Source organism: Alnus glutinosa, chromosome 4 (genome assembly GCF_958979055.1).
Source record: "Alnus glutinosa chromosome 4, dhAlnGlut1.1, whole genome shotgun sequence".
NCBI lineage: Eukaryota > Viridiplantae > Streptophyta > Magnoliopsida > Fagales > Betulaceae > Alnus > Alnus glutinosa.
The window spans coordinates 28046793-28060487 of NC_084889.1; the positions used below are offsets into that span (position 1 = coordinate 28046793).

The 13695-nt window shown below is 37.2% G+C and overlaps 2 protein-coding genes across 6 annotated transcripts in view; one reads left to right on the forward strand and one right to left on the reverse strand.

The window, feature by feature from the left end:
• The first annotated feature begins 384 nt into the window (after positions 1-384).
• Positions 385-1417, forward strand: LOC133866497 (uncharacterized protein At3g17950). The gene is made up of 2 exons (XM_062303037.1): positions 385-698; positions 805-1417. Exons 1-2 carry the CDS (start codon positions 615-617, stop codon positions 1309-1311), a joined length of 591 nt encoding a protein of 196 aa, XP_062159021.1. The 5' UTR covers positions 385-614; the 3' UTR covers positions 1312-1417.
• A 7782-nt stretch (positions 1418-9199) lies between these two features.
• LOC133865433 (dynamin-related protein 5A-like) overlaps positions 9200-13695 on the reverse strand; it is a 31059-nt gene continuing 26563 nt past the window's right edge. For all 5 annotated transcript variants that reach the window (XR_009899723.1, XR_009899721.1, XR_009899722.1 and 2 more), the window contains one exon: positions 9200-10079. Coding sequence is in view for 2 of the 5 variants with exons in the window: in XM_062301839.1 (XP_062157823.1) it covers positions 9692-10079 (388 nt within the window). In the remaining 3 variants the exon portion in view is untranslated. The remainder of the gene's footprint in view (positions 10080-13695) is intronic.

The window sequence follows — 13695 nt, forward strand, 5'->3', positions numbered from 1 at the left end:
AAATACTAAGAAAAAGAGAGAGTAAAAAAAAATCATTTAAATATTGTTTCAAATAAATACCCGAGAAAGAAGAGAAGAAATATAAAGTTTTTTATATTTAAATAATGTCAAGAGAAGAGGAATAAAAAAGAGGAAATAAAAAAAATTTTATATTAAAATAAAATCAAATGAATCACTTTTGCTTCGTTAGATCTATAATATAACTTTTGGTTCCTTTCGTGTTACTACAACAAAGGAATCTGATTAAAAGAATTTTTTAGGAATTTCTCAAAAGTGAATTTTTTTTTTAAAAAAAATAAAAAAAAAAAAAAGAGGAGAGGAGAGAAAAAAAGAGAGAGCTAGGGAGACAAATGATATTGTTAAAACCTAGAGGGGGCCAATGGATATTTGAAAATGAGAATGGAAAACAGAGTGTAGGTGAGCAGGGACAAGAACATGAATCATTTCAAACACAAGAAGCACCATCCATGTCTCTCTCAATCCTCTCCACTCCACCCTGTCAGACTTGAACAACAATACTCCTCCTACACTTCATCTTCTGACATTACTACACTTCTACTTAACTCATAAATAACACTCAATCTCACTCACCCGGAAACCGAAAAGAAAGAGAAATGTTAGATCCAGCAAACCACATGCTTCCTCCACAATCATCTCCCACCATCTCCTCCGTCTCCTCCTCCGATCTCGACACCGAGGTACCCATTAGCCCGAAACCTTCAAACCCATCAAAGATTTGCTCTTTTCCTGTCTTATTTTCCTTTTTTCATGCTCTGTTTTATATAAAAAAAATTTGTTCTGCAGTCTACAGGGTCTTTCTTTCACGATAGAAGCACGACTCTGGGGACTCTAATGGGCGTCAGCTTCCCTGCCATTACCTTCAGAGCTCCGTCTCAAAACCGTGACCCTCAGGCGTCCGTGTCCTCGGTTTCCGTTTCCCGGAAGACCAAGAAGCCCAGGAAGAACAACAACGCTCCGGCCGTCTCGCTCGCTCGGCGGAGGTGGTGGCGGCTTTGCAGGGACGACGGCGCGAAGCCGGCCTCGCTCGGTGAGTTTCTCGAGGTGGAGCGGAGGTTCGGGGACGGTGCGTTCTTCGGTGCCGCGGCGGAGCTTGAAGGCGTGGAGGTGGAACAGCAACAGCAGCAGCAGCAGCAGAGGAATGGGATCGGACGGCTGTTGTTCGCCGATGGGCGGGTGCTTCCGCCAGCCGCTGATGGTGATGGCGATGTTGATGATGGGGCATCGACGGCTGGGGCGCTCTGTAGATTCCCGGTTTCACTCACTGGGATCTGTAGCGGCGGAGCAGGATAGCTAGTTTCTGATTGGTTAATAGTGGGTTTAATATTCTCTTAATTTGTCTAATGCTGCTGATTTATTATGTGCCAAAATAAAAAGCATGGTTTTATCTTTTGGGACTTGCTTTTTGCTTTATCTTCTTTAACCCTTCCTTTTTTTTTGGTTAAGATAAGACTAGGCTTGATACTACCCATTTAACAAATAATAGGACAATTTTTAACAACAAAAGAAGATTAAAATACTCTCTAATCTCTATGGAAATTGTTTTTATGTAGTCGTCTGATAGTAAAAAGTTTATTTTAGTTAATCAAAGGTTAATTTAAGTAAAAAAAATAGCTTCATCCAACTAATTATTTTAACTCCAAAATTGTTAATTTGTAGCAAACGTTGACTCTTAATCACACATGTACATTTTTTATTATTATTTATTTATGGGAATAAGACATTTACATTGCTTTAAAATGTACTAATGTAGATGCTTTGAAATAATAAAAAAAAAAATATTTAAATATGATATTAAAAGTGAATAATTAAAAATTTAGGCAGTTAAAATAGATAAAATATTTTAGTCAAAAGATAAAATAAATTTACCAGAAATGATGTGAATTCTATTTCTTTCTATGATTGTAACTGATTGCTCTATGTTCCTAGTCTTGGGCTGTAGCCCAAGTTCTAGGGCTAGAATTGGAGGTGAGGTGACATCAAGCTTGGCCTTCAAATTATAATTCAAAAAAAATATATATATATATATATCCCTAATAACAAATCTGTCCATAGTAAGACGGGTAATACTTTGGCTGAAGCAAAATTTCTTTTTTCAGAAATTTTGCTTGAGCATGGCAATCTTGTAAATAATAATATTTACAAGATTGCCATGCTCAAGCAAAGTTTCCGGATGAAAGCGTAGCACTGCTCTAGTAAGACTCCTGGAGGCACATTTTGCTGTGTGTAATATTAAGCCTCAATTTGTTTTGGCTTAAAATGTTTTTTTATCGTAAAATATTATTAAAAAAATTATTTTGTAAGAAAATATTTTTGAAAAAAATAATTTTTCAAGAAAAAATTTCAGCTTTTGACAAGTACGGAAAATTACATTTATTTTTTATATTTTAATTCAATCATATAAATCTATAAAAATTGTTTTTTATTCATAGCATAAATATATTAATATAAAATAATTACTTGGTGGTGGTCTGGAGGCGGCTTGTGATGGTATAAGGTGGTTCAGTGGTGGTCTGGAGTGGCTAAGCGATAGTCAGGGTGGCTCGATGGTGGTTTAGGGTAGCTCAGCGGTGGTCCGGGGGTGGCTTGAAGGTGGTCTGCGGGTGGCTCGACGGTGGTTCGGGTATGGCTCGGTGGTGGTTTAGCGGTGATCTAGCAGTTGCCCTAAGGTGGCTCGGTAATGGTCCGGGGTGGTTTTGTGGTGGCCTGAGTCTGTCTCGGAAAATGATTTACGGATTTAAAAATGTAAATCATTTTCTAAAACTAAATAAACTTTTTTGGTCAAACAGAAAATATTTTCGATCGCACTAAACACCAAAAAATACGAAAAATATTTTACAAAAAATATTTCACACCGAAACAAACGGAGCATAAAAACACCCTCTCTTTGAACGTTTGGGGCAACACAATACATGATGGCAATTATTTATTATAGATAACCAAAATTCTCTACTGCGATTAAGATTGAGACCTGGGTAGAAAGAGATTGTGAGAGAGATATTGCATGGTGAGTAGATTATAAAGATGTTTATTTGTGTTATATTATGTGAGATTGGGTTTTATATGCGACTTTAGTTGAATTTTAATTGCAACTTTTATTTATTTTTAAATGATAATAAAGATGTGATTAACTGTTTTTTAAGTGGTGAGAAGAGCACTCTGATCAAAGTAGGGGTGTAAATTTGGTTCCGGTTCCCGATTTTTGGCCTAAACCGGGAACCAGAACCGGGGTGCCCAATTCTTGGGTTTCTAGAACCTGGTTCGGATCCAGGTACCCAAGGTAACCGGAACCGGTTACCCGGGGTACCCAGTTAACTTGGGGTAAACCAAGTACCCGGATTGGGTATTTGTTTTTTTAAGAAAAAATATGTTTTGGGCCATTTTAACCACCCTCACACTGCCATGAATTCCACAAAACAGGGGAACACGGGCAACACTACACTGCTGGCACCCACACACACGACACAACCGGAACAGAGGATCGTTTCAAAACAGAAAAAATGATTTTAAGCTTCAAAACCACCTCAACCAAGGCATGGGAGACACGGCTAACATATCCATGAGAACCAAAACACCACAATTCCAACAACACCCAACATGAACTCCATTCGGCCACTCCAACCAAAAGCAGAGGATTTTATCAAATTAAATCAACAATAATAAACCAAATCAATTATTTTACAAGGATTACTATTTTGAGAATTTACCCATAAAATCCACTAGAAAATGTGTTGAACGGGTCACGGAATGAATCGCCGGAAGTCACAACCCATGCTCCACCGAAGTCGATCCATTGCCGATTGGCTTGACCCACCGAAGAATCGGGTCTACTTTGGTTCTTGTCGGGTTCGACAAGTCACGGGTCTTCTCCGGCTTCACGACGTTGTCTGCTTCGATAACTGGCGACCTGCGGAAGATCGGGTCTCACTTTTGGGTTCACGATCTCCCTCTCCGATCTCCTCTCTGTCTTAATCTCTCTGTCACTCTCGATCTCTTTCTCAATCGGACAAAGGAAAGCAAGAAAGATAAATGAAAGAAAGAAGGAAGATAAAGGTAAGAAGGATCCGGTAGCAAAGAAGAAAGAGGAATGGTGTGTGTTTGTCTAAAGACGAATAGTGTATTTGTTTTTTTAAAACAAAATATGTTTTATAGAATGGAGATCACGAGTTGGCGCTGTAGGGTGGAGCGGGGTAGGGACTACGGAGGGGTATGGTCCAAAAGAAACAAAAGGAAAAGGTAGAGTTTTTCAGTTTTTACGGCACAGGGATGAAACAAAATGGTTTTTTATTTTTTAATTTAATTAAGTATAAGACCCGATCCCGGGTTCCCGAGTATAACCGGGTCTTGTAAAATCAATAACCCGGGATCGGGACTGGGTATCCAATTTTTTAAAACCGAGTACTTGCCTGGTTTCCGGTTTCCCTGTTTTCCGGGCCCGATTAGTGCCCAGATTCGGTTCCGGTTCCGGTTCAGTTATAACTGGCCCGGATTTACACCCCTAGATCAAAGGTACTCATTGAATTGGAATTAAACTAGGAGTAAAAACCCGAAGCCAATTCCTGGTTATTGGCTAAAACCGATAACCGGCTACCTCGGTTAGTACCCGGTTATCTGGACCGGCCATTTTTGCAATCGTGCACCGACGCCTGGGCCATCTTCAACGATCGCTCCAAGAAGTCCCTCTACAACAAGCTCAACCTCTTCTCCAAGGTTCCATTAGATCTAAAACAAAACCTATAAAACAAATGGACAACTACAGCTGCACCAACGTTGTTGAAATTATACCCTACTGATCAACCTGCTGTTTGCCGTAGCCTCCTTAAAATCTTTCCACTTCAACCCAAAATGAGTTTCTTCTCTCTCACTTACATTTTCATAACCTTGTAACAACACTAATTGGAACACTAGACAACAAATGAGTGAACGCGAGAAATTTGACCTTGGATTAGTGAAATCGAGGCTTGGAATTAGACGAATCTTGGACTTGGAATCAGTGATTTCCGCTTGGTCGAAGCGGAGTCTCTCGGTCAACAAACTAGAGAGATGGGGTTGAAGGAGTCGACGATTTCCGTAGGGGCTATAACCGGTAAGCGGTTATGGGGTACCCAATTACTAGTTATTGCCAACCAGGTACCAAACCGGTTTCTTGATTACCTGTTACTAGTTGGTACCCGGTTACGAGTTTTTAGCCGGTTATAACCGGCCGGATTTACACCCCTAAGTTAAACAGACGCAATTTTGAGTGAGTTTTAGAAGGCATGACCTTTTTTATTTTATTTTATTTTTATAAAGTTTTTATGGTATTTTCAGGTGAAGCAAATACTAACTAAAACCCCTTTTCCCTTGAAATATTGGTTTAATCCAGCGTAACATTAATGCTATAGAAAAGAATCTCATGGTTTATTCGAATCCATCAATCTACTAAAAGTCCAGCCTATTGGAGAGCTTCAGGCATGCCTTAAGCACTTCTCTCTTTTTCTGTTTTGTTTTTGTATATCCCCCATACCAATAATCATAATAATAATAAAAAAAAAAAATCAGATAATGTGTTTTTATATTTTATTAAAAATATTTTTTTTTATGTTTTTAATTATATTAAGTAAATATTTATATTTGAAGAGTTTATAATAACAATTTTTATTTTTTTTATTAGTGGTTCTATAATATAGTTTATGTGCTGACAGTACACATGCATTATAACAATGCTAAAATAAATATATGGAATGGACAAAGTGAAAGTGTAAATTTTATATCTCTCAAACTTTGCTACACGAGCACCTTCTTGCTTTGCAAGTTTAGTTTGCACTCTTGTAGGGCTTTGCCACTCAAAATTTTGAGTGCAAACAAACGCAGTTATTACTTTTAAGCGTATGCATTTATATCTGCATCATATGATTACTATCCACATCCACACAGTTATTGTAACTACTCCATTGTAAATATGAAAAAAATGGTTAAATACCTCATTGGTACCTGAGTTTTAGGCCATTTTAAATTTAGTACCTGGGTTTTATTTTGTATCACAGCTAGTACCGAAGTTAGGGGTAAAAACTTAGTTAGTACCTCTGTTAAAATTTTCGTCCAAATTTTAATGGCAACCACGTGTCAAGTGCTGAGGTTGACACGTGGCATTATATAAAATAAAAACTAAAAATATTTAAAAATTATAAAAAAAAAATAATAATAATTGAAAAAAAAAAAAAAAAAAAAAAAAAAAAAGAGGGGTGGCCGGGGGTGGTTCGGCCACCCCATGACAGAAAAGATAAAAATAAAAAATTTTGTTGGGTTTTGGCTCTTGGGGGTGGCCGAACCACCCCCTTGGGTAAGCCCTCAATATTTTTTTGATGAATTTTGGCCCTTATGGGTGGTCGAGCAAACCCTCAAATTTTTTTTAATGGGTTTTTGGCCCTTGGGGGGTGGCCGAACCACCCCCTAGGGTCACGGAGGTGGTCAAACCACCCATAGACCAGCCAGCTTGCGGGTGGCCGAATCACCTTCGTGGCTCATGTGGGTGGTTTGGCCACCCCCAAGGGCCAAAACCCAACATTTTTTTTCCTACCATTGGGTGGCCGGCTACCTCATGGTGGCCAAAGGGGTGGCTTCTTCTTCTTCTTCTTCTTTTTTTCTTCAATTTTGTAACTTTTTTTTTTAATTTTAATTTTTTTTTTTTTTTATATAGTGCCACGTGTTAACCTCAGCGATTGACACATGGTAGGCTGTTAAAATTTAAACGGAAAATCTAACAGAGGTACCAACTGAATTTTTACCTCTAACTTAGATACCCCTTGTGATACAAAATAAAACTCAAGTACTAAATTTAAAATGACTTAAAATTCAAGTATAAATATAGTATTTTAAAAAAGCAAAGAAAAAAAAAAGTAAACTTACTGAAAAAAAAGTACAACTTTTATAACCATATTTGTCTCTCTTATTTTTGGCCTTAGTTGTGTGTACTGCGATTTGATTTGATTTGAAGATCCCTCAGTAGTTAGTACTGCCAGATTTTGGATCAAATCAAGGAATCAGACAACCAAATCTACGAACAGCTTACCCGTAGCCTATAAGCTTTTATACCTTCCGCCTTCTGTTTACGATCTTTGTTTTTTTGTTCTTTTTTTTAAAAAAAAAAAAATCAAAAAAGAATTTTATTAAAGGTATTTTGTTAGGAAATGGCCGAGCTATCTCAATCTATCTCAATCTATCACATTTCATCGGATGTATTGGAGTCTTTTACGTCACTTTGGAGTTGGAGTCCACTACTACTTTGGAGTTTAGAGTCTTCTACATTGTTTACTTGGTTGAGTCCTTATCATATATTTTTCTTATCTTGTTATTGAATGGTTTAAAGTCTTTTAATTGTTTTATGCTTCAGTATTTCCTTTTGATTAGTAGTCTCAGTGTTTGAGACTTAGTTGGTTATTTAGCTTAGTTGAATATCTCCACGTCGAGTTATCTCTTAGTGTTATCTTTTAATTATGAGTCAAGTCCTTGTAATCTCTATTTGAAGAGTTGTTGATGGATAATAAAGTAAGCAGAATTAATTTCAAACGTTGTGTTTGAAAAAATGTCTAGATTCTCTCAGAATCTAAAAAGTCTAGGTTCCCTTAGAACCAAACAAATTATCCCGTTACGTGTTCGAGAATTCATTCACGTAACATTTTGGTATCAGGGCCAATAAAACATTATTGGCTCACGATTTCACGATCATCCTTCTACCAACCAAGATAACAATAGACTCCTAATGACACAAGAAAACATAAGCTTAACACTCACAGAAATATACTCGACGTGGAGATATTCAACTAAGCTAAATAACCAAGTTTCAAACACCGAGACTATTAACCAAAAAGAAATACTGAAGCATAAAACAACTAAAAGACTTTAAACCATTCAACAACAAGATAAGAAGAAGAGGAGTGATCCTTACACTTACAATGCACAACAATGACACAACACCAAGGCACAATGGAGTGGGGTCCATGTATGAGCCTCACTTCATTGTGCCTTGGTGTTGTGTCATTGTTATGTAGTGTGAGTGTTTTAATCATTTCCCTAAGAAAAATATATGATAAGGACTCAACCAAATAAGCAACATAGAAGACTCCAAACTCCAAAGTAGTAGTAGATTCCAACTCTAAAATGACGTAAAAGACTCTAATACATTCAATGAAATGTAATAAATTGACATAACTCGTCCATTCCCTAGCAGATTTTTGTTATAGGAGATATTGACATCTTTTTGGGCATCTTTTGGGCAATATCACAAGAAAGCATTAAAAAAAAAAAAAAAAAAGGTAAAGGACTTTTTGCAAAGAATATTCGACCTTTTTGTCTTTATTTTCTTCCAATCACTTGCAACGTACGTAAAGGAATTTTGTTTTGGGGCACGAGATTCAGGAAATCCCTTCACCAAGGCACTGATAGACTCCCAGTCCCTTTACACTCTTTTGAGTTTGTACCATCTCCTGGCTTTACATGAAGCCTACCTTCATTTGTGTGGTTTAAATGAATAGTGCCGCTTGCGAATAGGTTCAGGTTTGGTTCAGTTCATGCTCTGTTTATATATTAAATAAACATCGTTTGAACAAAAAATGCAGCCCCTATAAATTTAGGCTTGGCTCGTATAAACTCGGTTCGGCTCGTATAAATTTGTATAACTTTATTTTTATTGTTTTTATAATATTATTTTTAATTTTGTATTGATATTTGTTTTTACAGTCATTTTGACCTAATCTATGAAAGGAATTTTTTTTTTTTTTTTTTTTTTTAAAAAAAAAAAATCCATGAAAGGAAATTTGGTGCACTAACTTAAATTTAACTGACCTATCCCATATTATTAGATACATGATTAACTAATTAATTAAATTTAAATTTTAATAAATAATAAAATCACAAAGAGACTTCACGTGGACCCTCATGTTCCCAAGCCACATTTGCAAGTAAATTTCAAAGGCCGTGTAGTAAGCAATGGACTTTTCACTAAAATTGGACTTTTTACCAAATTTGCTCTGCTCAAGGTCCGGCTATCAGTCACTCGTCCTCTCTACCCAATACTAGCAAGAATAATTATTCCCTTGCAATTCCTGCACAGTTTCCATACAACACCTAGACTCATTAGGTAGGATCCATACGTAGGACTAACATGCATGGATCTCAACTAATGTTTTTGAATTGTGTGAGAATTATGTGAGAGAAGTTGTAAGGGAATCCCTCCCTTACCAGTAATCACGCATGTCTTCTGCTTGTAGGCTCATCAAACTCTTTTCTCTTTTTATTTCTTTCTTTCTTTCTCTTCTTACCTTATCTCCTCTCTAATTCTTCTACTTCTCTTCTCTGTAGCCTATGGGTCTCTCTGCTTTTGTTTTTTCTTTTACACTTTTTGTAGTTGTTTCCTTTTATTTTACCTCAGACTCCAGAGAAAGAAGGCTTCAAACAATGAGAAATAATTAAGATCTCTCTTTCTATTTCTCTCACTCTGAATGAAAGCGTCAAAAAGGAGGATGTCTCTTTTCGTTTCTCTCAAAATGAAAGCATGAGTGAAGTGGGAGCAGAGAAGAAGAAGAAATGCAGGGGTGAGCTCAAGTTCGACTCAGCTTTATACTTGAACCCGAGTCGAGCCGAGCCGGTCGAATACCCGGCTCAGCTCGAAAGAGCATTTTTAATGAGCTCGAGCTCAGGTAAGTTGCTGGCTAGCTGAGCTCGGACAAGGATTTCTGGGCTCAGCTCGTTTAAAGGTCCTTTTAAACAACATTGCAGATCTCCTAAGATGAGCAATATCAGAAGTAGCCTCAATTTTAGTGTCCATCCTGGCCACATCAGCCGTAACTTCACTGCAGACGGCCAAACCCAATATAAGGCTTGAACTTTTCCTCATCAAATCTACCCTGGACACCCTCGTGAAGATGACATCATAGAACTTCTGAGTCCACCTGAGATATTTGCCTGTGGAATTCACCATTTGAAATGGTGTTTCGGTCCTTTGGCCACAAAAAAATCGGCGAATGTTATCTCCCAGGTAACCGCTTGCACTCAAATATTGGTCCACACCTATCACTGAACTCCTGCATACATTGATATCTTAGATTTAGTATTCAAAGGAGATATTTCAATGTCTAAAAGACTTCGTTATTCTTCCACACTATTCTTAGCGTAAGATTACATTAGTATATAGAATGGGTATTTGTACATAGCAAATGGAAATAAACTTTAATGATACAATTTCATGTGCGTGATTTGCTGCGAAGGGATTTTCTGTGATTGTCAGTCAGCAACGGTTTGATTCCTGTGGAACAGGTTGATCTCGCTTTCCATAGGTAGTGCTCTTGCCTTGTGTGGTTTACCTTAATGTGTGGGTTTCCATATTATGTGTTGATGGGATTCGATCTTCAATACCCACCAGCAATCTTAATGGGAGGTGACATACGTTGAGAGTGTTGCGTAGCATAGAGAAGCGGGTGGTGGATAATGGTTTGATCAACATATCCGCCGTGTGATCTTTCACTTGAGATAAATTGAACAAGCAGCTTCTTACAAAGTGAAAATCAATTTCGAATGTTGTCACACCAAAGAATAGAAGGACATGGGGAAGGATACCCGAGTTCACTAAGGAGTGACTGCAACCATTGACCTTTGGCGGGGGCATTTGCCAAGAAATAAGGTTTTTGCCAATAAAGATGCAATATGCACTGGTGTAGCGACATTCATCAGAATCACCGGCCCAATCAGATTCCAAATAGGCAAACAATATTCATGGATGAATGTTCGGAGATTAAAAGACTGTAAGAGATAGTATGCTTCAAATAACGTAGGATCCGTTTGACAGCTTGCCGGTGGGGAAGTAATGGGTGGTCCATAAACTGATAGACCTTATTGACAGAGAAGGTGATGTTAGGATGGGTAAAGAACAAATATTGCAAGCCACCAATGATGCTGCGATATTCTGTGGGATATGTTGAAGATTTGCTGAATATTTGATCCACTGTGATTATTGCTTATTTATGTTTATTTGATTATGTTGTAATACTTTCCATATTAGGTTCTAGGTTTCTCTATTTAAGCAATGTGTAGCTGTATAGAACAAAAGAGTAATAAGAATTATTCTAGTCTTTTCTCAATTCCTTTTTCTACTTGGTATCAAAGCCAAATTTGGTTCCTGGTTTGTTGATAAGTGTCGAATGTTGCACATTCAAGCCCCCTAACTTATATATGTTAATTCCTTAGCATTGTTATTTGTTTGATTTTGTGTTATTTTATTGTTTTCAGGTTTTAAATAAATATGCAATTAATTACATTGATTTTGGGCACTTTGAGAAGACTTAGAAGATATGTTTAAGCTTAACCAATCATAATAGAAGATTTGTTTAAGCTTAACCAATCATAATAGAAGACCTATATGATGTGGTTAAGTTTAATCAAATCAAGTAAATGATTAAATCGTAATTTCTCCACTAAGGGTCAAAATCGGATTGGGTTCAAATTTGGATTCTGCACATGTCTCAGTGTTTGGATCATAACTTTTGCGTCAGATATCGGATTATGATGAAACTGGTTGCGTTGGAAAGCTAATAAAAATAAAACAAATATGTCAGAAATAGCTTTTTCCTAATTCGGACGTTTACTATGCCAAAATCGCCCCTCAATAAAAGACCACAATTCTGGACGAATTTGGAATCATTTTCCTACTTGGATTGAAGTTTCAATCTCCTACTTGGACAAGAAGACTCAAAAGACGATTTTTTTGGAATTCCAAGAGCTTCTAGGCCTCTCCTAGTCTATATAAATAGACCCTAAGCTTCAAGAGAAGTGTGCTTGGGCTTGTGCTTAGATTTAGACAGAAAATTCTTCTTAGAGGCCTGACAAGTTGAAAAGGAGAAGAACATAGCAGGAGGCCATCCCAGCACTACGATGAGCGGCTAAATTCCTAGTAGGGTGTTGATGTAACCCTTTCTAAGTAACAATGGTTTAATTGTATTTTAATTTGGGATTTTCTATATGCATAATAATTATATAACTGTAAGAATTGATTTTAATGTTTATATTCAATCATTATGAATTTCTTATCTTATCTTAGAAAGTCTTTTATATTGATTGAACTCAATCCTTCATATTTTCTGTGATTATGTGAATGATTGTTATACAACGGTTTTAATTGATATATGATCAAGAGGATTAGATAGGCCATGCCTAGGAAAGACGAATTGTACTACACCCTAGTTTAGTGTAATTTAGGTAGACAGTTCGTACCATCCGAAGATGGGTTATACTATTCCATTGATTGTATGTATCCTATTAAAGACGTAGCTAATCCATGCTTAGGGAAGACGGGTGGTACCGCATCTTAGTGGTTAGGTGGACGGTCCGTGCCAACCGAAGAATTATACTTATTCTTTAAAGATAATTTCTTGACTACTCGAGTGAGACGAGCCCTTTATCATACATAGTATGAATTTTCCTTGTTAATTTGTTATTGACCATTGTTATGCGGTGAGTGGTGAAATCAATCCCCTATTCTTTCTCTCATCCCTACTCTATTTATTTTTATGTCTTTTACTTTCATGTATTTATATTTAGAAAACAGAATCAAACATCTTTTAAATTAAGTTATATTTAATCTCGAAAAGCTTGATAATAATACCTACGCAGTCCTTGAGATTCGACACCCTCAACATAGCCCTATCCTACAAGGATTCGTACTATTGCGAGTGATAATTTTATTATTGATATATTTTGGTAAACAAAATACCACATCATTTGTTTTCTTCTTTGGTTTGTGTTCTTTGCTCCTCTGCCATGTTCATGTGCTCCCAAGAATTGTTGGTTGTGCAACTAGATGTTATCCTCCATCATCTAGGTTGCATCACCCACATAAGGCATCGCAGGCGTCCACTGGGCCATCCTTTCGGCACATGGTGGTGATTTAGGTGATAACCCGATCCATCACAAACACGGGACAATCTATTTTTGATGCGTTGATCATGAACACAGCCTGCCCCTTCTGATTTCTCGGCAGTTTTTGACTGGGTTTGGAGTTTTTTGCGGCCTATCAGAGCACTTGGGCGGCGGCGCATGGAACTCGCGCCGGCGAGGTGACTGTCTTCTTTGTGAGCAAAATGATAGGTCATTTTGTATCTGTTGAAGAACGAAACGACATGTAGTGTAGCAAAAACAAAACTGCTTCCAGATTAATCATATTGATGAGTTGGTATTATGGTTGATTTGTCAGATTATCTCCCATGGCGAAAATCCAACTCTCCAAATCACAACTATAAAATTGGTTGGGCTCAATTATCTTCCTTGGTCACAATCTGCTCTTTTGTCTATTAAGAACCGAGGGAAGACGGGATATTGGAATGGCAAAATTCAAGAACCAAAGCCCAATGATCCTATTTATGATAAATGGGAAACAAAAAATTCTACTGTCATGTCATGGTTGTTGCATTCAATGCAACCAGAAATCAGTCAGAGGTACTTGTTTCTTCATACGACAAAAGAGATTTCGAATGTAGCTGCTCAAACATATTCCAAAGTGGGGAGCGCTACACTGAAATATGACTTGAAGCTACAAATCCTTGGACTAACCCAAGGTAACTGTTTAGTAGCCACTTATTTTCATAAGCTCCATAGTTCGTGGCAGGAGTTAGATCCTTATCAGAACTTATAGCTTGAGTGTGCAGCTGA